The sequence below is a fragment of the Oncorhynchus kisutch genome, linkage group LG13, assembly GCF_002021735.2.
Source record: "Oncorhynchus kisutch isolate 150728-3 linkage group LG13, Okis_V2, whole genome shotgun sequence".
In the NCBI taxonomy this organism is placed as follows: Eukaryota; Metazoa; Chordata; class Actinopteri; order Salmoniformes; family Salmonidae; genus Oncorhynchus; species Oncorhynchus kisutch.
The window spans coordinates 27,536,187-27,561,082 of NC_034186.2; the positions used below are offsets into that span (position 1 = coordinate 27,536,187).

Sequence of the window (24,896 nt, forward strand, 5' to 3'; positions counted from 1 at the left end):
TCTACTAATTGAATGTTCTATTAGTGTGTGACTTTGAGAGCAAAAACCTGAAGAAAAAAAAGAAACCTGTGAATTTATGACTCTTATCTAGTTCAATAGGCCTACTTACTATTAGCCTACATGCACAGTACAGTTTGGGTTGGCCTGACTGTGAAAAACCAATATGATATTTATCATTTTAGGTCATTCAGAGTACATGTTACTGTTTCTCGTATAATTTTTCCACACGGGGCTCCTTTTCTTTGCCGGGCAGGCTGTTTGGGAAATGTTAAGCAAAATTACAGTATACCCACTTCTCCAGACACCACTTGCATGGCACGTATAGGGTGAACTGACTGAGGCGGCCTGTCTGACTTTATTTGAACTTGCCTTGTCTTTATTGAAAGGGATACTGTAATCGGGGATTTTGGGAATGAAAGAGCCATTGAACACGCAGATTGGCATGTGCGTTTTTCTGTTGCTCATTAGGAAAACAAGATTTCAGTCTTGGAGTTGTTTCCTGGCCGATTCCGCATTGGTTAATAATGATTGTCCCCCATGAGACACTACAGACATGGAAGCCTATTTCACTTCCTCAAAATCCCCAGAATGAATCTAAGATGATTCAAGAAATCTGTAATTAATTTATGTTTTTGTAGAGGATGTTTTAGTTGCATACTTTTACATTTAAGGTGTTTGGTGCAGAATTTCTCAAGTAAAAAATGTGTGACGTGTTGTTGGTCGGAACTGCTGGGTAGGTCTTTCCTCACTGTCTATGCTATTCCATAGAGAGTAATCACCGCAGCTGTTCACCCCATGTTAGTGGGCAAATGGACATTGTCAAATCAAAACCCAACCTTCATTTGACACACACAGATGTTCCAAACTCCATTTTAGATGATTGACTTAGAAAAATTATCCTATTTACACTTTATAGTCAATTTTGCCACTAGAATAAATGTTTGACTCATATCGATGCCACATAGAAGCTTTGAAGGGATTTGTTGCTTTTTAAAAAGGTAGTCACACTTTAAGCTGTTTTTCTACCTACTCAAGAGTCAGATGAACTTATAAATACCATGTTTTATAGCTCTGCCTGCAGTGTGAAGGAAGTTAAAGGTAGTTTCACAAGCCAATGCCAACCAGCGTTAGCCAAAGACTGGAAGTCTATAGTTACAGTAACATACGGTAGTAACACACATTTTAATGTAGGCCAATTGATAAAAGCTGGTGGGTAATGTGTCTTGGTAATTAATTCAACAAACTGCCCCAATCAATGCGTTTCAATAACTGTATTAATCAAACTATTTAATAGATTATAAAATATTCATATAAAATCATCTCCATTCATTGACAAATACTTATTTTCAACTCCTGCCAGGCCTACTTTACTTGCAGGGTCCAAGGCAAGCTCTATTGCAGGGCATATCCCTGTTCATGGAGAGCTACCATCCTGTAGGTTTTCACTCCAACTTTTAATGTAGCACACCAGATTTAATTAGCTGGTTGATAAACTGAACCATGCTGCTTTCATAACCAAGTGGGAAGGTGGTAATTACCCGTTGTGAAGTCGTAAATATGAAGTGGGTACATTTACGTTTTGAACTGGGAAATACAAATATGGACATCTTTAGAAGGCTTGTGATTGAGCAAAACAGTCAGTTTCTGCCCATAAAAAGTATATCCAGAGCTGCTTTCACTTTCTAAATCAAAATAAATAACAGAAAGAATTGTGTATCAACAATTTGTATTTAGTTCTTACCATGAACAACAACTACTGAAGATGCTGCCAGGCTTGTAGTCTTTTTGTTGACAGTGATGTTAGAGGTGCAAGTGGGAAACTCAGAGCACAGTAATGAGACAAGTTTCCCACTACTAATTACCAGTGTGAGGGCCATTCAACTGGATTCTTCCCAGTTGTTTGTGGTAAATATTACCGCCTTCCCACTTGGTCATGAACGCAGCATCGGGTTAGTTACAACTGGGGTTGGTGCGAAAACATACGAGGGCAGCTCTCCAGAAACAGGGTTTGATAGCCTTGCTTTATTGCATTCTCTTGTAATTTCTCTCTAATAAGACAGCACAATGGTCTTAGTCTACAGTAGTTGTCTTTCACACACTTAGCCTACCCCCTGCTCTTATGGGCCCATTGCAACCAACAGGCAGAACTTAACACACAGTTGTATGTTAGCACTTGATGCTACTAAATGGGAAATTACATGCACCTAAGTGTTAAGACAAACTTGCTTTCAACCAAAAACCCACAAGAATAAACCCAGATCAGTTGATCTCATGTTGTTACCGTGTCAAACAAGTCTGATACCAAACAGCTGCATCTTGGCTATCTACTCCCGTCCCCAATGAAGTATCAAACTATAAGGAACATTCCAAATCAGAAGGCTGGTAAATAATGTAAAATGCATATTGTAAGAATATTAGGGCTGCCAAACTATAAAAACATGTCATTGAGTTAATCGCAAGATTTCCTGTGATTAATCACGATTAATGGAAAACTCAGAAATTGCTCAAATTAAGCTGTGATTTAAGATGTTTTATTCAAAAGTAACGGTTAGCAAAATCGGGTAGATTGATAAAGCACACTTTCTTTAACCTCAATTTCATCTTCTTTTGACATCGCATTGTTGTTTTTAGCTGTATAGATTGTTTTCAGTGTATTTTGTGCGCTTTTAGACAATTCGATTAACCACGATAAAAATAAATGTAATCACTAAAATGACAAAAACGTAATTTGAGTTAACTGAATAACTCTTACAGCCCTAAAGAATAAAGTATTATATATTCATATAAACATATAAACATACCAATATAACTAGAATATAAATTTGTGTCATCTGAAAAACCTTGATTAGACTATAATTGAATAGAGATTATATTAACTCAATCATGATTGGCTTGATTTTGTTACACATTTTAGATGTGGACAGTTTAGGGATATTTTAGCCGTACTTAAATTACACAAGTAATAATTCATGAATTACATCATTTGTAAATTAATAAGTAATGAGTGCACCAACATGAGTTTCCCCTTCATATAACCTATATTGTCACAGTATAATTGCGGTCTTAAACAAGAAATTACTATTGTAGTTGTACTGAATGATTATCAAATAGTTAAATCACCCCGTAGTCAGCCGATTACCAGGTTTTATTTCTACCAAAGATAATACCCTGCAGAGTGTGAACATGTTGGGAGAACTTAACACCAACCTCACACGTAGCTCTGCTTTTTGGGAGCGGCAAATTTGGAAGCAATTGAGATCAGCTGTATGGGTGATGTTAACGTGTATTGATGGTTTAACAAGAGATCACCTGGAGATAAAATGGTGGCCAACAGTGGTTGCAATAGACCCATAGTGTTCATTTCCACCCCCACATGGTCTCAGATGGACTGTACAGCTTATAGAGGAGGCCTGTGGGATGTGAGAGGAGTGATGAGAGACTGTGTCTAGTATAGAGGGTTAGTAGGAGAACAGCACCAGACAGGGTCAATGTCAGTCTCAGACTACAGGAGGCTCTGGTTTTGCTCTCTGGTTGTGCAGCCATCCTGGTCCTGAATGGCTGGGCTACTCGCTCCCACTGGGTGAGGATAGCCTGGCGGGCCCCGTCCCACTGCCCTGGCCCTCTCAGACGGTACTGGTACGGAGTGCAGGGCCCCAGCAGCACACGAAGCCCCACACCAGGCTCCCTCAGCAGCAGCCCTAGGAGGTTGGGTCGAACCCCTAACTCTTCTGCCATGGAGTCCAGGTAGGGGATATGGTCCACCTGGAGAGGGTGACGCTCCAAACAGGCAAACCTGGAGGGAGAGGGAGACGTACACAGGTGAATAGTTTGTTACCTATTAGCAAAATAATGATGGGAGTGTAATAACACATGGTTGTTGTCCCACCTGTTTTGCAAGGTGCTGGTGTCTCTCTTTATGTCCTGCAGCATGGCTTCTTCAGAGGGCAGAGTTAGTAACCCTGGAGCAAGAAATGATGTATTCACACATTAATAATGACAACAACCTCAAAGCTTCAATCACTCGCATTCAAATACACTAGTCTACCAAACAACTTCAGACACAGAGCTGGACAATTCAGGAAAAGGGGAGTTAATGAGTTAGTTTTTACCTTTAAAGACCCGGGTGGCCCAGCGGGCCTGCATCTCAGCCAGAGGGTTGATGGCTCCCAGGTTACAGACGAAGCCCACTACAGCCAGACTGGGCCGGGCAAGCCCAGGGGGGAACACATTACGGTACAGAGACAGGCGGTGACTGCTATTAGCCAGCAGACCCGAAGGCAGGAAGGGAAAGTCATAGTTGTAGCCGGTGGCAAACACCACAACATCCACCTAGGAAGGTGAGGTAAGGTAGGGTAGAGGCGAGGTGAGAAGGGAGGAGGTGAGTGTGTGTGTGTAACAGTATAACTTTAGACCATCCCCTCGCCCATACCCGGGCGCGAACCAGGGACCCTCTGCACACATCAACAACAGTCACCCACGAAGCATCGTTACCCATCGCTCCACAAAAGCCACGGCTCTTGCAGAGCAAGGGGAACTACTACTTCAAGGTCTCAGAGCAAGTGACGTCACCGATTGAAACGCTATTTAGCGAGCACCACCGCTAACTAAGCTAGCTGTTTCACATCCGTTACGTGTGTGTGTGTATACCTTGTCCACAACACTGCCGTCCTCAAACGCCACACTGGAGCCTCTGATCTCCCTGATGTTAGGTTTGATCAGAACACGACCAGAGATGATTCGACCAGGCAGGTCATCATTCACCACCGGGATCTGGGCAAAGAACCTGAAATAGATGGATCGGTCAGCCAGCCAGCCAGCTAGCCAGCTAGCCAGTCAGTCTGATATGTATAGAGCATACCCGTGTTTTGGCTGTAGGCCGTACAGTCTGTGGTCAAAGCTCTGGTTCAGATTCTTCTCCATCATCCAGGTAATCCAGGAGGGGAAGAGCTTCTGCAGCAGCTTGTCCAATCGTGAAGTGCCCACCAGGTCACCTGGCAAGCCCCCTGCCCCCACCCTGCTGACCACCCATGCCCCCTTCCGTGTGCTGAGGTACACCTGTAGACCAGGAGAGGAAGGGTTAATGATCTTTGTCAGAGGTGGCCTAGTTTCATTATACACCGACGATATCTTACATTGTTTAGATAAAGTATCTCAATACCTCCCAAACGCTTTGAAGATCAGACAGATTCAGCACCATCTCAAGTTATAAAATAAATCTAACCAAATCTGCCCTACTGCCGCTCAAGACCCCGATGGAGGACTCCATCTCTACTTATGGAATCACAATAGTTTTCCATTTTAATATTTAGGAATAAATATATTTCCTTCCATAGATAAAACCATTTCTAGAAACTTCAACAGAACAATCAAGTCAATACAACCTCAGTAGATGGACTAACATCCCAGTTGTGTTAATTGCCACTGATGAATTTCTGTGCAGTGCCTTCAGAAAGTATTCACACCCCCTGACTTTTTCCACATTTTGTTGTGTTACAGCCTGAATTTAAAATGTATTAAATTGAGGGGTTGTCATTGGCCTACACACAATACCCCATAATGTCAAAGTGGAAATTCTAATTAAATAAAAAGCTGAAATGTCTCTTGAGTCAATAAGTATTCAATCCCTTTGTTATGGCAAGCTTAAATAAGTTCAGGAGTTGCTTAACAAGTCACATAAGTTGCATGAACTCATTGTGTGTGCAATAGTGTTTAACATGATTTTTGAATGACTAACTCATCTTTGTACCCCACACATACAAATAATTGTAAGGTCCCTCAGTCAAGCAGTGAATTTCAACCACAGATTCAATCACAAAGACCAGAGGTTTTCCAATGCCTCGCAATGTTCTTGACCCTAACCAGACGGTTCACTCAACCAAGACTGTTCTTCTCTGTGTCAGAGGCTCTCTCTGTCTACGCAGACAACACCATTCTGTATACTTCTGGCCCTTATTTGGACAATGTTAACTAACCCTACAACTCTCCTTCCGTGGTCTCCAACTGCTCTTAAATGCAAGTAAAACTAAATGCATGCTCTTCAACTGATCGCTACCTGCCCGCCCACCTAGCATCACTACTCTGGACGGTTCGGACTTAGAATATGTGGACAACTACAAATACCTAGGTGTCTGGTTGGACTAAACTCTCCTTCCAGACTCAAGCATCTCCAATCCAATATTAAATCTAGAATAGTCTTCCTGTTGCGCAACAAAGCATCCAAACATACCCTCGTAAAGCTGACTATCCTACCGATCCTTGACTTCGGTGATGTCATTTACAAAATAGCCACCAACACTCTACTCAGCAAATTGGATGCAGTCTATCACAGTGCCATCCGTTTCCTCACCAACGCCCCATATACTACCCACCACTGCAACCTGTATGCTCTCGTTGGCTGGCCCTCGGTTCATATTCCTCGCCAAACCCACTGGCTCCAGGTAATCTATAATTCTTTGCTAAGTAAAGCCCCGCCTTATCTCAGCTCACTGGTCACCATAGCAGCACCCACCCGTAGCACTCGCTTCAGCAGGTATATTTCACTGGTCACCCCCAAAACCAATTCCTCCTTAGGCCGCCTTTCCTTCCAGTTCTCTGCTGCCAATGACTGGAACAAATTGCAAAAATCACTGAAGCTGGAGACCCATATCTCCCTCACTATCTTTAAGCATCAGCTACAGTGGGGCAAAAAAGTATTTAGTCAGCCACCAATTGTGCAAGTTCTCCCACTCATCATAGGTACACTTCAACTATGACAGACAAAATGAGAAAAAATATCCAGAAAATCACATTGTAGGATTTTTAATGAATTTATTTGCAAATGATGGTGGAACTGTGGGAAACCGACAGCGAGAACGAATGGTGCTAGAGATTGCTTAGTCTCTTCCTGTTCATGATAGCTAGGAGTTTTGCAGAGAAATACTTCCAGAAGAATCAGATGATTTCCCACTCACCTGCTCCGCTACTCTGCTGGCATCCACAGCGATGTCACCTCCAGAATTCCCGATCCCGACCACCACCACCCTCTTCCCCTGCAGCCCCTCAGCACTGCGATATTCCCAACTATGTAAGTACCTGCCCTCAAACTCCTCTATACCTGGGTGGATAAGAAAAACAAATAATAAATAAATGATACACTATCATGGTAATTGATTAATGATGATAATCGAGCATATTATTCAAATTATAAGTTGTGTGGGCTATGACTGGGATATACACATGATGATGTATGTAAGAAGGATGTGAGTCTATATCTCCAGTGATAGTAGCATATAAAATGGACAATACACAATGTCACCGGGGACTATGATAGCGACAGAGTTGACAGTTACCTGGGAAGTCTTTGAGAGGCAGGTGTGGTTGTGTAAAGTGACCGGTGCAGACCATCACAGCATCAAAAACCTGAGACTCCCTCTGACCTTCTGTCCGCTCTGTCTCCACCTCCCACTGGCCCGACACTGGGAAGTCTGGCCTCTGTCGCACACTCACCACAGTGGTCTGACACACACAGGTAGACAGGCAGACATGCACGCACACACCGCAAAATGAATCATTATTTACCATTGAAAGGGATCATAACATATGACTGAATAAACATCAACTTCCTTCCTTCATGCCCCCTGACCTGGAAGACGATGTGCTTGAAGAGGTCAAAGGTCTCAGCGTAAAGTCGTAGGTAGATCAGCAGCTGGGAGTGGTGCATGTTGTTGGGCAGGTGAGCTGGAGGAGGGAAGTCGCTGTATGACATCATTTCCTTGGAGCTGTTGATGATGACTGACTGGTAGATGTTGGCCCTGCCTGGGTCTGGATGCTCCTAAAGGACAAGGACACCGACTAAGGATATGCTCCAATAGACACACAACTTATAACACCTGGCAAGTTTATTTTGTAAATATTTTCTTAACTCGGCTTGAACTGCACTGTTGGTTAAGGGCTTGTAAGTAAGCAGTTCACGGTAAGGTCAACACTTGTATTCTGCGCATGTGACAAAGTTTGATTTGAAGGGCGCATCCAAATTGTTACGACTGTTATCCTCCTTACGGCCCATTAACAAACAAACAAAACTTTGTTAAATATGAATTACCTTTGTCAAAACTATTAAGAATTAACATTAATATGTCAAGGAATTATAATTTTTTTTAAATATAAACTTTTGTTTTCACATAGTATAAGCACTCGGAAGCTGACATTATTTAGCATTAGTATTCTCAGAGAATGACTGGCGGTGTTAGCTAGCTAGCTTTGTGACAAAATATAGCAAATATCGTAATGTTATCTATACAGAAAACATTTTGAACACGGTTTCAGTCTTCATTGATATTCTGTGTCTAACATTGCCATTCAAACATTGATCTTTGATTAGGATACAGCCTCTTAAGTATAACGACCATTTGATACAGTCTAATATGCTAACTAGCTATCACCGTCAATCATTCTCTATGAGAATGCTAACTAACAGCTTCCGAGTGCTTATATTACGTTAAAACAAACGAACATTTTTTCCATCATTTTCCCAAACAAAGAATAAACACATCTTTAAAATTCTGTGCAAGTTTTGACCAATTTAATTCATATTTAATGAAGTTTTGCTTGTTTGTGAATGGGCTGGAAGTAGAAAAACAATCCATGTTAGATCAGGAACATGTCATCACTAGTTACCACAACGACAAAGTCATAAACACTGCCTATTTCTACAATCTCTCCTTAAAGTTGTATTTTAAACCTAACCCCCGTAACACTAACCACACTGCTAACCTTTAGCCTAACCGTAACCTTTAGCCTAAACGTAACCTTAAATTATGACCAGAAAGCACATTTGTTTTCATTCATGTTTTCTTTGTGGGTGTGATAACTAGTGGAAACCCAGGAACTGGGTCAAGTGAGCGGGGCATCATAAGGTGAATAGACCCCTTATAAATGTGTCCAATGCATTAGATATTGGAACAAAGCCTGGGTAATCTATGATGCATACACTTATATCATTTATATTGGATATTGAAATCTCCAGCAGTAGTGGGCAATCCCAAAACTCCATATAGGTACACACTCAACACACACACGTACGTATGCACACACACAGAGTAGATTAGTGTTGATCAGGCATCAGGTTCCTCACCCAGTCCACTCACCTTAAACCTCCACAGCCCTCCGATGTCTTCACTGCTCTCGAAGCAGGTGGGCTCCAGACCCTCATCCAGACAGCTCTTGATGCTGGTCAGACCTGAGGGACCTGCCCCGATCACTGCTACTGTACGCACCATTATGATGGAACTACAGACAGAGAGAAAGAGAGACAGAGAGCGATGTTTGTACCATTGGAATAACTACAACTAATTTACAATATCACACTCACCTGGAGAAAGACTGACAGTGGTGTAAATCACGTCATAATTTCCTCAAAGTTTGTACCGACAGATGTAGCTTATTGAATAGCCTCAAACACCAAGTTAGGCATACTTCATTTCAAAATTCATTATCATGAATGATGACTCTTCACGTCCAAACTGCATCTGCATGCCATTCATTTGATCTCAGTTTCATGGATGGGAATATGCATTTAGCTATTCTTGAATTACTCTTTCGTGAGCGATTTAGAGCAGATGGCATTAAAATCTATTAGTCTTTCTTGTATTTTGTTTCAATCAAAGCATATGTGACCAACCGGCTCCAAACCGGTCTTATGTAGAAACATTTGGACCTGTCTTTTAAAAATTGGATAAAAGTAGATTCAGAGCTCCAAAATGCTATATCATACACTACAGTTTGAGGAACAATGGGAAAGTCATTTTGGTTTGAAAGTTGATAAACTTGTAAACTTAAAAAAAAAAAAAAAAGGCCTTTGAATGTTTTGGTACTACTATTGAAGAGCCTTCTACAATCATTCAGCATCGTTCACACCCTCTTAAGCTTTATCACCGCCCACCTCTAAGGGTTGAGCCGAGCGTTCTGTACGAACAGAAGTCAAGCACCCAAGCTAACTTGCTAGCTACTTCCAGACACAAATGACAGAACATTACTCGCCCTAGCAAAGCTGGTTAGGCTGTTATGTTATCTAGAGCGTTGGTGACTGCAACTGTGCTGTCAGATCGTAATTCAAAACGTGTGGCTTTCGGAAAGTTCAACGCGCACTCCGGACACTCTGGCCGATGAGTAGGGTTGATCCAAATGTTCTGGCCTCACAACGGCAGTAATAAACAAAGTCTACATAGAAATCTCAGTATATCAAACATATTATTTCTGTCTGTAGACGTGGAGGTCCGTCAATCAGGGATACAGTTCAGTTTGTGGTTCAGCGCATTGTTCCTTGGTGCTTCTGAGTCCCCCCTCTCGCTCTGTTTCCACACCCAAGCTTACTGGCCAACATTGGCTAGCTTGCGAACTACTTCCAGACACATGAGAGAACACCCCACTCTGACCATTACTTGTCCTAGCAGAGCTGGTTGTTGTTTTGATGTTATCCAGAGCGTTGGTGACTAACTTTGCTGCAAATATCCTAAGCAGGGCTACAACAACTTCCAGAGGCGGTCAGGCTCCTTGGGCTTTTCAGTGGCCACTCTGGTTTTGGGGTCTTTGGCAGAATGGTGTCACATATCATTCTGGGTTCCACTGCGCGAGAGGGGGTCCGTGGAGTTTTATGAACATCAATGCAGACGCAGTGAATTTGGATCATAGATACCGTTGGCGTGAGAAAGTTAATCTGTTTAAACCCCGTCACACTCCACTGAGCTGCAGATTTTTCCCCCACAATCTTATTGGCCAAACTTGTCAAGCCTGACGGGCCTCCGCAGTACACACACACACATAGCCAACAGTTCTTCATAAGTCTCGCCACTGTCAGAGAAAAGACACTGCCACTTACCTACCTTTAGGCTGCTATACATATTTATTTGGTTTGCCATTCATCATGGGATTTTATTGGCAATTAAATATAATTTAGAATTTATCCAAATAAATTTTCAAAAAATAGTTTAACCAGCTCCGAAAAAGTGAGGGAGCACCACTAGCCAACGCTCCGGCAGCACTACACTCCTGGACACTAGGAACCCTGCACATGCAGGAGAGGGTCATTGCCAGACCAGATCAGTGCCTGATTGGTGAGTGGGAATGGCACCGTTTCTGGAGGTTGGTCACGAATAATGTCCAGCTAAGAGACATAGTTTATGACCCCTTGACCATAGGCCCTGGTGGGGCAGTGGAGTGACTTCTGGTGGGGGGGATGGGAAGTGGACTGAGGTGTGAAATGGGGGAATTCAAGGCTTTTTTCCCCATTTGTTTTATTTGAACCGTGTTGGTGTTATTTTAACCATGTTTTGCATTTCTCTGAAAGCACTATTTCCTTAGAACTTCACAGATTAGATTTAAAATCCAAACACCATTGTCAATCAATGATTGGCTTAGCAACTCACAGCTATTTACAGCGCATTCAGAAAGTATTCAGACCCCTTCTCTTTTTTCTACATTGTTACATTAGCCTTATTCTAAAATGGATTGAATTGTTTTTTTTCCCCTCAATCTGCACATTATACCCCATAATGACAAAGCAAAAACAGGTTTTTATACATTTCGCTGAAATATCACATTTCTATACATTTTAGACCCGTTGCTAGGAGACTCGAAATTGAGCTCAGGTGCATCCTGTTTCCACAGTGGCCTTCATCATTCTTAATTGGAAGAATTTAGAACCACCAAGACTCTTCCTAGAGCTGTCCGCCCGGCCAAACTGAGCAATCGGGGGAGAAGGGCCCCGATCAGGGAGGTGACCAAGAACACGATGGTCAATCTGATAGAGCTCCAGAGTTCTGCAGTGGAGATGGTTGTCCTTCTGGAAGGTTCTCCCATCTATGCAGCACTCCACCAATCAGGCCTTTATGATAGAGTGGCCAGACGGAAGTCACTCCTCAGTAAAAGGCACATGACAGCCTGCTTGGAGTTTACAAAAGGCCCCTAGAGGAATCTCAGACCATGAGAAACAATATTCTCTGGTCTGATGAAACCATGATTGAACTCTTTAGCCTGAATATCAAGCGTCACATCTGGAGGATGGCACCATCCCTACAGTGAGGCATGGTGGTGGCAGCATCATCATGCTGTCGGGATGTTTTTCAGCAGCAGGGATGGGAAAATAGTCAGGATCGAGGCAAAGATGACCAGAACAAAGTACAGAGAGAGATCCTTGATGAAAACCTGCTCCAGAGCACTCAGGATCTCAGACTGGGAAAGGTTCTCCTTCCAACAGGACAACGACACTAAGCACACAGCCAAGACAACGCAGGAGTGGCTTCGGGACAAGTCTCTGAATGGCCCAGCCAGAGCGCGGACTTGAACCCGATCCAACCTGACAGAGCTTGAGAGGATCTGCAGAGAAGAAATGGTAGAAACTCCCCAAATACAGGGGTGCCAAGCTTGTAGCGTCATACCCAAGAATACTCGGCTGTAATCGCTGTCAAAAGTGCTTTAACAAAGTACTGAGTAAAGGGTCTGAATAGTTATTTAAATGTGATATAGAAATTTGCAAACATTTCTAAAAACCTGTTTTTGCATTGTCATTATTGAGTATTGTGTGTAGATTGATGAGGGGGGGAAAAAAACTATTAAATCCATTTTTGAACAAGGCTGTAAAATAACAAAATGGGGAAAAAGTCAAGGTGTCTGAATACTTTCCTTTAATCAATGGATGTACACCTCAAACTAAATGCTATCTACAGAGAGAAGCAGCAGTTATGTGGATGTGAACTTTGGTCTAGTTAAACGTTTTTACAGCTCCTGGCCTGGTCTCCACTCCTTGAGGGCATGAGGCAGTGGGAGAGCAGGGGATGGTAAGGGGCAATTCAGTACATATTACTGAATACTTTAAAGGGCTATTTTCTATGAAGAACCCATTTATCAGGGTTAGTTATCAGAATCTTTGCTTTAATCCTCTAAAAAGGTTCTTCCTTGAACTCTCTATGAAGGGTGCAAAGCCTTATTTGCATGTTTACCAGTGTACCTTTCGAGTGATCTCGGTGGCCTTGTGGTTAGTGTCCGCCCTGAGATTGGAAGGTTCAGAGTACCATCCTTGACTGAGTCATACCAAAGACAGTAAAAATGGGACCCTCTGCTTGGCACTTAGCTATAGATAGATTGGGGGGGGGATAAGGCCCTGTGCCAAGGGGGTGTATGTGTACATCACGCTACAGAAACAGGAGATCGGCTCCTGCTCATATGAGCTGTTCCGGGCTCGCACAAGCCAAGGGTACTTACTTAACTTTGAGTGAATTGTACAGTTACTGTGTTTGTTGGTGACAGAGACATGGTTGTTGCATTCAATGGCCTTCACCAAGTGAGAACCTAAATGAATTGTCATTAAAACTTCTTAGGGCCGAGATCCCGCTAACGGGATCGATATGACAACAGCCAGTGAAAGTGCAGGGCGCCAAATTCAAAACCAGAAATCCCATAATTAAAATTCCTCAAAAACATAGAAGTATTTCACACCATTTAAGATGCACTTCTTGTTAATCCCACCACAGTGTCCAATTTCAAATAGGCTTTACGGCGAAAGCACCAAATGATTATGTTAGGTCAGAGCCAAGTCACAGAAAAAACGGCAATTTTTCCAGTCAAAGAGAGGAGTCACAAAAATCTGAAATAGAGATAATCACTAACCTTTGATGATCATCAGATGACACCCATAGGACTTCATGTTACACAATACATGTATGTTTTGTTCGATAAAGTTCATATTTTGGCACGTGATGTTCAGTAGTTCCAAAAGCATCTGGTGATTTTGCAGAGAGCCACACCAATTTACAGAAATACTCATTATAAATGTTGATGAAGTGTTATGCATGGAACTTTAGATACACTTCTCCTTAATGCAACTGCTGTGTCAGATTTAAAAAAAGATTTACAGAAAAGCAAACCATGCTATAATCTGAGTACGGTGCTCAGAGACCAAACAAGCCAAAAAGATATCTGCCATATTGTGCAGTCAACATTAGTCAGAAATAGCATTGTAAATATTCAGTTACCTTTGATGATCTTCATCAGAATGCACTCCCAGGAATCCCAGTTCCACAATAAATGTTTGTTTTGTTCGATAATGTTCATCATTTATGTCCAAATAGCTACTTATGTTAGTGCATTTTGTAAACAAATCTTAAGTCACGAAGCGCGTTCACTAGGAGCAGACAAAATATCAAAACGTTCCATTACAGTCCTTAGAAACATGTCAAATGATGTATAGAATCAATCTTTAGGATGTTAACATAAATCTTCAATAATGTTCCAACCGGAGAATTCCTTTGACTGTAGAAATGCAATGGAACGCGAGCTACCGCTCACGTGAACGAGCGTCCCGAACTCAAAGCATTCTGCCAGACCTGACTCATTCCCCTCTCATTCACCCCACTTTACAGTAGAAGCATCAAACTAGGTTCTAAAGACTGACATCTAGTGGAAGCCTTAGGAAGTGCAACACGACCAATATCCCACTGTATCTTCGATAGGCAAAGAGTTGAAAAACTACAAACCTCGGATTTCCCACTTCCTGGTTGGATTTTTTCTCAGATTTTTGCCGGCCACATGAGTTCTGTTATACACAGACATCATTCAAACCGTTTTAGAAACTTCAGAGTGTTTTCTATCCAAATATGCATATATTAGCAGCTGGGACTGAGTAGCAGGCAGTTTACTCTGGGCACCTTATTCAGCCAAGCTACTCAATACTGCCCCCAGCCATAAGAAGTTAAACTCTTTATGATAATACATTACATATATCAAAATGCCTAACTTTGACAGTCTAGTTTTACCCAAACACACTGGTCAAAACTTCTGGTTTGCAGGCCACATCAGACATGCAAGTCACATTATGCTCACTTGCAAGTTATGTTTTTTTTGCTATTGGAATTCCAGAGTAAGGATACCCAACAATTGGAACGTTTAACCCCCACACAACCTGCAGTTGAAATGACTGCAAAGGTAGGGAGGATTTAGAAATGAGACTACTTAAACCATCTAAACTGGAACAACCATCTCAGTAACAGGGTGCAATAAATCCAACTACTCACAGATAGGAATAGTTTAGAAACATGCATGTTATTGTTTGTTTGAGAAGCATAAGATGAATCCATCAATGTAGCTGTCAAGCACAAATGATTCAAAAATCAACCTCCAGAAATATGATAATGGGTGTGTTTGAGTATTTCTAAGTGTGTTACTCTACACAGAGTAACAATGACCCAATCACACTCAACTCTGGGTATTAACACCAACACTGGGGTTATTTTACACCACTTAATTTAACTCCTGAATCAACTCTAGAAATGTTACACTGAAAAGTCATCACTAGGTAACACTTGCCAATTTGCTGTGTACAAATACTGTATTCCCATGTAGGTACAGTTAAACACTCACATCTTTAAAAACAAACTTCGTAAAAATCCAAATAACTTCACAGATCTTCATTATAAAGGGTTTAAACACTGTTTACCATGCTTGTTCAATGAACCATAAACAATTAATGAACATGCACCTGTGGAACGGTCGTTAAGACACTAACAGCTTACAGACAGTAGGCAATTAAGGTCGCAGTTATGAAAACTTAGGACACTAGAGGCCTTTCTACTGACTCTGAAAAACACCAAAAGAAAGATGCCCAGGGTCCCTGCTCATCTGCGTGAACGTGCCTTACACGGAGCCCAAACCGGCTGCACGTGTGCGCCATCATGCATAAATGTATTTTGTCCCCCCACACCAAACGCGATCAGGACACGCAAGTTAAAATATCAAAAACTCTGAACCAATTATATTAATTTGAGGACAGGTCGAAAAGCATTAAACATTGATAGCAATTTAGCTTGCACTTGCCAGCTAATTTGTCCTGGGATATAAACATGGAGTTGTTATTTTACCTGAAATGCACAAGGTCCTCTACTCCACCAATTAATCCACACATAAAACAGCCAACCAAATCATTTCTAGTCATCCCTCATCCTTCCAGGCTTTTTCTTCTCTTGACTTTATATTGCAATTGGCAACTTTCATAAATGAGGTGCATTACCGCCACTGACCTGTTTCATCTTCAGTCACCCACGTGGGTATAACCAATGAGGAGATGCCACGTGGGTACCTGCTTCTATAAACCAATGAGGAGATGGGAGAGGCAGGAATTGTGGCATGAACTGCGTCAGAAATAGAACTGACTTCTATTTTAGCCCAAGGCAACGCAGACGCTCGTTGGCGCGCGCAATAACTGAATGACATAGATTTCTACATTTATTTTTCAACACTCACGCACACGACACAAGCGGTGTAGTCAGCCTGTTAGGCATGTTGCAAGGAGGCATGAGGACTGCAGATGTGGCCAGGGCAACAAGTTGCAATGTCCGTACTGTGAGACGCCGAAGACAGCGCTACAGGGAGACAGAATGGACAGCTGATCGCCCCCGTAGTGGCACACCATGTTTAACAACACATGCACAGGATTGGTACAGCCGAACATCACACCTGCGGGACAGGTACAGGATGGCAACAACAACCAGGAACACACAATCCCTCCATCAGTGCGCAGACTGTCCACAATGGGCTGAGAGAGGCTGGACTGAGGGCTTGTAATAAGGCCTGTTGTACGGCAGGTCCTCACCAGACATCACCGGCAACAACGTCGCCCATAGGCACAAACACACCGTCGCTGGACCAGACAGTACTGGCAAAAAGTGCTCTTCACTGACAAGTTGCGAAGAGCCCGGATCTCAATCCCATTGAGCACGTTTGGGACCTGTTGTGGCTAGGGCCATTCCCCCCAGAAATGCCCGGGAACTTGCAAGTGCCTGGTGGAAGAGTGGGGTAACATCTAACAGCAAGAACTGGCAAATCTGGTGCAGTCCATGAGGAGGAGATGCGCTGCAGTACTTAATGCAGCTGGCGGCCACACCAGATACTGACGGTTACTTTTGACCCCTCTTTGTTCAGGGACACATTATTCCATTTCTGTTAGTCACATGTCTGTGGAACTTGTTCAGATTATGTCTCAGTTGTTGAATCTTGTTATGTTCATACAAATATTTACACATGTTAAGTTTGTTGAAAATAAACGCAGTTGACAGTGAGACAACGTTTCTTTTTTTGCTGAGTTTACAATTACTCAAACTCTTGATGTAAAAATTCAACGCTGAGGTAAACACATGCTCAGGAACTATTTAAAAGAAAGATTCAGAAGGGCCCTATAACCCTTAACCTACATACAGTGGGGAGAACAAGTATTTGATAACCTGCAAAATCGGCAGTGTTTCCTACTTACAAAGCATGTAGAGGTCTGTAATTTATATCATAGGTACACTTCAACTGTGAGAGACGGAATCTAAAACAAAAATCCAGAAAATCACATTGTATGATTTTAAAGTAATTAATTTTATTGCATGACATAAGTATTTGATCACCTACCAACCAGTAAGAATTCCAGCTCTCACAGACCTGTTCGATTTTTCTTTAAGAAGTCCTCCTGTTCTCCACTCATTACCCGTATTAACTGCACCTGTTTGAACTCGTTACCTGTATAAAAGACACCGGTCCACACACAATCAAACAGACTCCAACCTCTCCACAATGGCCAAGACCAGAGAGCTGTGTAAGGACATCAGGGATAAAATTGTAGACCTGCACAAGGCTGGGGTGGGCTACAGGACAATAGGCAAGCAGCTTGGTGAGAAGGCAACAACTGTTGGCGCAATTATTAGAAAATGGAAGAAGTTCAAGATGATGGTCAATCACCCTCGGTTTGGGGCTCCATGCAAAGTCCCCCTGCTCAAGCCAGTGCATGTCCAGGCCCATCTGAAGTTTGCCAAAGACCATCTGGATGATCCAGGGGAGGAATGGGAGAAGGTCATGTGGTCTGATGAGACAACAATAGAGCTTTTAGGTCTAAACTCCACTCGCCGTGTTTGGAGGAAGAAGGATGAGTACAACCCCAAGAACACCATCCCAACCGTGAAGCATGGAGGTGGAAACATCATTCTTTGGGGATGCTTTTCTGCAAAGGTGAAAGGACGACTGCACCGTATTGAGGGGAGGATGGATGGGGCCATGTATCGCGAGATATTGGCCAACAACCTCCTTCCCTCAGTAAGAGCATTGAAGATGGGTTGTGGCTGGGTCTTCCAGCATGACAACGACCAGAAACACACAGCCAGGGCAACTAAGGAGTGGCTCCGTAAGAAGCATCTCAAGGTCCTGGAGTGGCCTAGCCAGTCTCCAGACCTGAACCCAATAGAAAATCTTTGGAGGGAGCTGAAAGTCCGTACTGCCCAGCGACAGCCCCGAAACCTGAAGGATCTGGAGAAGGGGGCCAAAATCCCTGCTGCAGTGTGTGCAAACCTGGTCAAGAACTACAGGAAACGTATGATCTCTGTAATTGTAAACACAGATTACTGTACCAAATATTAAGTTCTGCTTTTCTGATGTATCAAATACTTATGTCATGCAAATTACTTAAATCATACAATGTGATTTTCTGGATTTTTGTTTTAGATTCAGTCACTCTCACAGTTGAAGTGTACCTATGATATAAATTACAGACCTCTACATGCTTTGAAGTAGGAAACACTGCTGATTTTGCAGGTTATCAAATACTTGTTCTCCCCACTGTACATACATACATACATACATACATACATACATACATACATAGCCAAGACAGAGATGGGAAATAAAGAGTGCGAGAGAGAGAAACCCACTGGGCACACGCTGGTTGAATAAATGTTTCCACGTCATTTCAATGAAATTGAAACAACTTGGAATAGACATTGAATTGACGTCTGTTCCCAGTGGGAAGAGAAGGACAGGGAGGGTCTAGGGTAACAAAAATGTTGATGTGAGCCAAAGAGAACGGAACATGGCAGAGAGCCAAAACACATATTTCCTGGAAATCCTATAGAGCATGGGAACGATCGCTGTAAAGCTGCTCAACTCTCAGTAACACAGCATGATAAGAGATGTTCCACGAATAGAGTGCCTTTATTTTACACTCAATTTAACAGCTGGATCACATACATCTACGCTTTAACTTAACCTCTCTGGTACAAGCACCTCGACAACAGCCAGTGAAATTGCAGGGCGCCAAATTCAAAACAGAAAGCCCATAATTAAAATTCCTTAAACATACAAGTATTTTACACCATTTTAAACATACACTTCTTGTAAATCCAGCCACAGTGTCCGATTTCAAATAGGCTTTACCGCGAAAGCTCAAACGATTATGTTAGGTCAGCACCTAGTCATAAAAAAACCATACAGCCATTTTCCAGCCAAGGCTAGGGCTCACAAAAGTCAGAAATAGCGATTAAATTAATCACTAAACTTTGATCTTCATCATATGGCACTCACAGGACTTCATATTACACAAATGTGCGTTTTGTTCGATAAAGTTCTTTATGTCCAAATACCTCCGTTTTGTTGGTGCGTTTAGTTCAGAAATCCAAAGGCACAATGCGCGCTCTCAACACCAAGACGAAAAGTCAAAAGTACAATAAATGATAGTAGAAACATGTCAAACAATGTTTAAAATCGATCCTCAGGGTGTTTTTGTCATAAATAATTAATCATATTTCAACCGTACAAAAGCTTTGTCAATGGAAAGGGTAAACAAGAAATGTGCGCTCCCGATCACGTGCTTGGTTCATGGATGGAAATTTCCACTGTCCTCTCATTGAAAGTGGTGTACCTCCCTCATTTTTCAGAGTAAAAGCCTGAAACAATGCCTAAAGACTGGTCACATGTTGAGGAAGCCATAGAGATCATGAACTGGGTTCTAAGTCTTTGTATGGTGGATAGGCTTTCAATGGAAAAACAGCCTTTCAAAATAATAGTACCTCCTGGCTGGATTTTCACCTGCCATATCAGTTCTGTTATACTCACAAACATTATTTTAACAGTTTTGGAAACTTTAGTGTTTTCTATCCAAATCTACTAATTATATGCATCTCCTAGCTTATGGGCCTGAGTAGCAGGCAGTTTAATTTGGGCACGCTTTTCATTCGGAGGTGAAAATACCACCTGCCCAAGACAGGTTAACCATGTTAAAAATGATAATATTAGTGTTACCCTGTTACCCATACATAGAAAGGCTAGACATTTTTTTACAATGTTTTTGTTGCCCCTCCCTTTTGCACACAACAAGCATCCATTCCCCCTGTCACAAGGGAAGGAATGGCTAATTTTAAAATGCTACTTTAATTGTCACCCATTATAGGTCATTTTTTGTAATTTAGCCTCTGGAGATGGAAAAACATGTTATGAAGTTGCGCATGTGCTCTTTATGACAATGTAAAAAGTTTTAAATAAAATGTACAAAATTATACTACCCATATGAGTGAGTCAATCAGGAGGCCACAGAAGGGTATAAACATAAAATAAAATAATACAGTATATTACAAATACCTATGACTAATGCCACGTGCTAGTCGGAACTAGGAAACTGACATTTCTGACTTGCTAAACTCCTGAGTTTCCCACTTGGGAGGTATCAGAATCCTGAGTGGCTCAGTGGTCTAAGGCACTTCATCGCAGTGCTAGAGGCATCCCTACCGACCCGGATTCGATCCCGGGCTGTATCATAACAGGCCGTGAATCCCATAGGGCGGCACACAATTGGCCTAGCGTCCGGGTTAGGCCTTTATTGTAAATAAGAATTTGTTCTTAATTGACTTGCCTAGTTAAATAAAATAAAAACAAACAACAAAAAACACACACCAAAAAAAAATCGGCCAAAAGGAAGAGCTACGCAAATATGTTAATTTTAAGGGTCGTAGCCAAACCTGTGCCCCTGATTGGTTAGTGCCACTGTTTCTAGGGGATGGTCACAAAATGTCCAACTAGGAGCAAAAGTTTATGCCCCCTTGACTATAGGCCCAGAATAGGGGGATGGTGATGAGAGAATGTAAACCCTATTTTAACCCTGCAGGAGTGGCTATGTTCACTGAAAAATAGTAATTTGCATGTCTCCGAAGGCACTGTTTCTTTAGAACTTAACTAATAGGCGTTTTAATCCATACACCATTGTCAATCAATGATTCACTTTGAGACCTACATCTATTTAAGAGTGCTTGATTCGATCAGAAGAACACCGAAAGGAATAAATAAAAAATTATACATGTATTCAAAAATACCTGACTTCAAACTGAACAATAAGAACCCCTAGAAACAAAGTATCTGCCTCTTCAGTGAATAAGGAACACAGAGATCCATGAACATGTTTTATCAGTCTTTCATGTAATCAGTGTCTCAGGAAGATTTGCAATATAAATACCGTGCTTTTGTTTCCCCAGAAAATGTAAAAGGGAGAGTTGCTCACCCATTGTTCTGGTCAGATTTTTTTTCATAAAAAGCATGAAACATGCAGCCTGTTCCCGTTAAATGTCCGCTTGTGTGATCTGGTGGATTCGCGAGGCTATGATACGTCATCGATCAACACACACACAAAAAAAAACGTTTTCAAACAGTAAACATTGATGATGATGTGGAAGTTGTGCTTACCTCGCTATTTCAGTGGACACCGGTTGAAATGAGCCCAAGCTACAAACCCCAGAGATCTTTCTCTCTTCCACCCCTCCCCCCAATTCTTCCAGCCCTTGTCACTGAAACCAGCGCTGATTGGTTCATTTCACTAGCCGTGTGTCTGTGGAACAATTATGATTGGTCAACTGTGGCTGATTAATCAACTGAGTGACTCAAATCAAGAGAGGAGAAAAAAGGCTGGATATAGCCTACAAGAGTACAAACTAGAGGATAGAGGCTACATAAAAATAAAAATAAATATTGACGTGTATTTTTGGACATTTGTAGTATTTACTACAGTGTTTTTGTATGGATAATACTGTAGTATTTACTATAGTATTCTACAGTATATTACAGTTTACAACAGAATTCTATAGTAAGTACTTGAAATATTCTATAGTAAACTTTACTATTTTTTCATGTGGGCAGTTATGAAGGATGGTTTAATTCAATTTAAGCAGGGAGTCCAATTGAGATCAAGGTCTCTTTTTCAAGAGGGCCCTGCATGATAAGATCAGCAGCAATTACACAAACATGTTAGACACAGATACTACAATCAAGGGAGCAGAATAAGAAACACACATTTTTTATAAATACAAAACACAATTATAAACTAGAAAATGACATTTCCTGAAGTGTGTGTGCTTTTGCGTTGTAGTCTTGAAGTAGGCTGAAACGGATCAAGAGCAGTGGCAAATCCAAATGTTGCCTTTGAAGTCTATGGAGCTTTTATGCAAATGTAATGGTCATAGTTCAAAATGTATAGATAGTGAAGGGTTGGCTGAGGACACACTTGATTGATCTTTATAAGGCCATATCAGGACATGTTCAGTATAACCTGTAATTTTCCATTCTGTTTAAGCTGTATTTTTCCACTGAGATAATAAAATGGCTTGAACGAATTGCAAAAATCGCTGAAGTTGGAGACTTTTATCTCCCTCACCAACTTCAAACATCAGCTATCTGAGCAGCTAACCGATCGCTGCAGCTGTACATAGTCTATTGGTAAATAGCCCACCCATTTTCACCTACCTCATCCCCATACTGTTTTATTTATTTACTTTTCTGCTCTTTTGCACACCAATATCTCCACCTGTACATGACCATCTGATCATTCATCACTCCAGTGTTAATCTGCAAAATTGTAATTATTTGCCTACCTCCTCATGCCTTTTGCACACATTGTATATAGACTCCCCCTTTGTTTTCTACTGTGTTATTGACTTGTTAATTGTTTACTCCATGTGTAACTCTTTGTTGTCTGCTCACACTGCTATGCTTTATCTTGGCCAGGTCGCAGTTGCAAATGAGAACCTGTTCTCAACTAGCCTACCTGGTTAAATAAAGGTTAAATAAAATAAAATAAATAAATAAAAGTTAGCTGGCCTTTCTCTGCTGGACACTAGCCAGGTAATGCACACTTGTTTTTAAAATTATAATTTTGTGTGGTTGCTTATGGAGCCTCTTCCAGGCACCAGCTCATTATATCCAATGTCATTCTGTGAATATTCCCTTTGAAACTTATCAGTCTCATATTACCCAAAGTCTGTAATATTGCATGTATACGTCATTCAAAATTACTATATAAACCCTGAGACTCAGAACAATCATTTTCCTTGGAGCCTATAGGGCCTTTGAGACATTTGGCTCAGCCATCTTAGCAAATTGCATCAGGCCTCTTTTGGGACATTAAATACATTTTCAGAAACTTGATGACTCATCTGAATTGTTGCCTTTAACACAGAATTCTCCCCCCTAAGCCTTCAATAGTATCAAAAGCATTTTGACAAGCAATGTACAATGCATTTGGAAAGTATTCAGACCCCTTTACTTTTTCCACATTTTGTTGCGTTACAGCCTTATTCTAAAATTGATGGCTTCGAGAGAAGTCTCTGAATGTCCTTGAGTGGCCCAGCCAGAGCCCGGACTTGAACATTTCTGGAGAGACCTGAAAATAGCTGTGCAGTGACGCTCCCCATTCAACCTGACAAAGCTTGAGAGGATCTGCAGAGAAGAATGGGAGAAACTCCCCAAATACAGGTGTGCCAAGCTTGTAGCGTCATACCTAAGACTCGAGGCTGTAATCGCTGCCTAAGATGCTTCAACAAAGTACTGAGTAAAGGGTCTGAATACTTATGTAAATTGTAATATCAGTTTATTTTTTAATACATTTGCAAAAATGTCTAAAAACCTGTCATTGTGGAAAAAGTCAAGCAGTCTGAATACTTTCAGAATGCACTGTACGTTGAGTCAGTCTGCACATTTAACGTTGGTTTGGCGTTTAAAACTAATCATGGCACAATGTTTACCATGTTAAAGCCCCCATGCAGTCTTTCTAATTGTATTTTTAAATCACTGCATGTCCAATACATCACTGTGGCCTATTTCATTAAAACAAATTTATTTCCCTGAGCCTCTTTTTGACCTTGAAATGCTCAGTCTGTGGGCATGTTGATACAAATTGTAGTATACAGTATTTACACGCACAGCCCTGAATGGCGGAGAGGATCGTCTAGACCAGGGGTAAGTAACTAGATTCAGCCATAGGCTGATTTTTGTGGGAGTGGATAGTCTGTTCCACAGCCCCCTGATGTCACAACTGCACTGAAACAGGTGGTCTCTAGACCCTCAGTCAGAAAGCTCTTGATGCTGGTCAGACCTGAGGAACCTGCCCCAATCACACACACGCTTAGACATACCGTCCGTCTGTCTGTAGAGGGTGGGAGACATAGGACAACACTATAGAAGGCAGATGACAGACACTCTAGTTCAGTTTCCACTGAGCCTACCGAGACACAATTGCATCACCACACAGATCCGTTATCATTCCTCTGTCTCTACTGGCAGCTTATACCAACAACTGTCCAACTCACTCTACCAACAGAATCACACCTCAGAAAATGTAGATAATTTCATAAACCTGAATAACAATGCAAACTAATCTAAAATCAGTTGGCTGTCACCCATAGATTGTACTCACCTGGTCCAGTGAGTGGATCAAGAAACCTGTGTCTTGCCTGTATATACTACCTGTTTATTACCTGTGCTAGCTGGTGTGGAAAACTTCTAAACTCCCAGAACCCAGGTTTTTGTGTAACCCCAGTCTGTAATGTAGTCTGAGTTAGTGAGAAGGACTTTGCTCCCTGTTAACTGAAACTCTGTCAGATGCAGGTCATAGTTTGGTACCCCACAGATAGCCCTTATCATGACTCCAATTCCATTACATTGGGTCATTGGACGTCCCCTGCAGCCTTGTGAGTGAAATGTCCCGACACAAATATGCCTCTCACACGACAGTTCTGGAAACATTTGCAACTTAACTTTTCATATGAACGAGAAAGATTATTTCTTGCTGGTATGAAAGTTAAGAT

At 41.7% G+C, this 24,896-nt stretch overlaps 1 protein-coding gene across 5 annotated transcripts; it reads right to left on the bottom strand.

Moving 5' to 3' along the window:
* Window positions 1-1,269: 1,269 nt before the first annotated feature.
* LOC109902679 (dimethylaniline monooxygenase [N-oxide-forming] 5) lies at window positions 1,270-24,655 on the bottom strand. 5 transcript variants are annotated; one of them, XM_020499252.2, is made up of 10 exons: window positions 24,567-24,655; window positions 9,126-9,267; window positions 7,622-7,810; window positions 7,329-7,494; window positions 6,951-7,093; window positions 4,859-5,055; window positions 4,648-4,783; window positions 4,110-4,329; window positions 3,887-3,959; window positions 1,270-3,793 (listed from the first exon to the last, which is right to left on the bottom strand). In XM_020499252.2, the coding sequence occupies exons 2-10, from the start codon at window positions 9,255-9,257 to the stop codon at window positions 3,358-3,360; spliced, it is 1,692 nt and encodes a 563-aa protein (XP_020354841.1). In that variant the 5' UTR covers window positions 9,258-9,267; window positions 24,567-24,655; the 3' UTR covers window positions 1,270-3,357. The 5 variants fall into 5 exon arrangements, with proteins under 5 accessions (XP_020354841.1, XP_020354840.1, XP_020354838.1 ...); XM_020499251.2 differs by having other exon boundaries at window positions 24,506-24,626; XM_020499249.2 differs by lacking the exon at window positions 24,567-24,655 and adding an exon at window positions 21,505-21,628.
* Between the last annotated feature and the right edge of the window lie 241 nt (window positions 24,656-24,896).

What these genes read in the sequence shown, in the direction of transcription:
- LOC109902679 (XM_020499248.2), bottom strand. Translation starts at nt 21,432, where the DNA reads ATGACGTATCATAGCCTCGCGAATCCACCAGATCACACAAGCGGACAT. An exon ending in AAATCTGACCAGAACAATGG is followed by an intron (nt 9,268 to 21,322) that starts GTGAGCAACTCT and finishes CTCTGTCTGTAG; the next exon opens with TTCCATCATAATGGTGCGTA. An exon ending in GAGGGCTGTGGAGGTTTAAG is followed by an intron (nt 7,811 to 9,125) that starts GTGAGTGGACTG and finishes CTTGTCCTTTAG; the next exon opens with GAGCATCCAGACCCAGGCAG.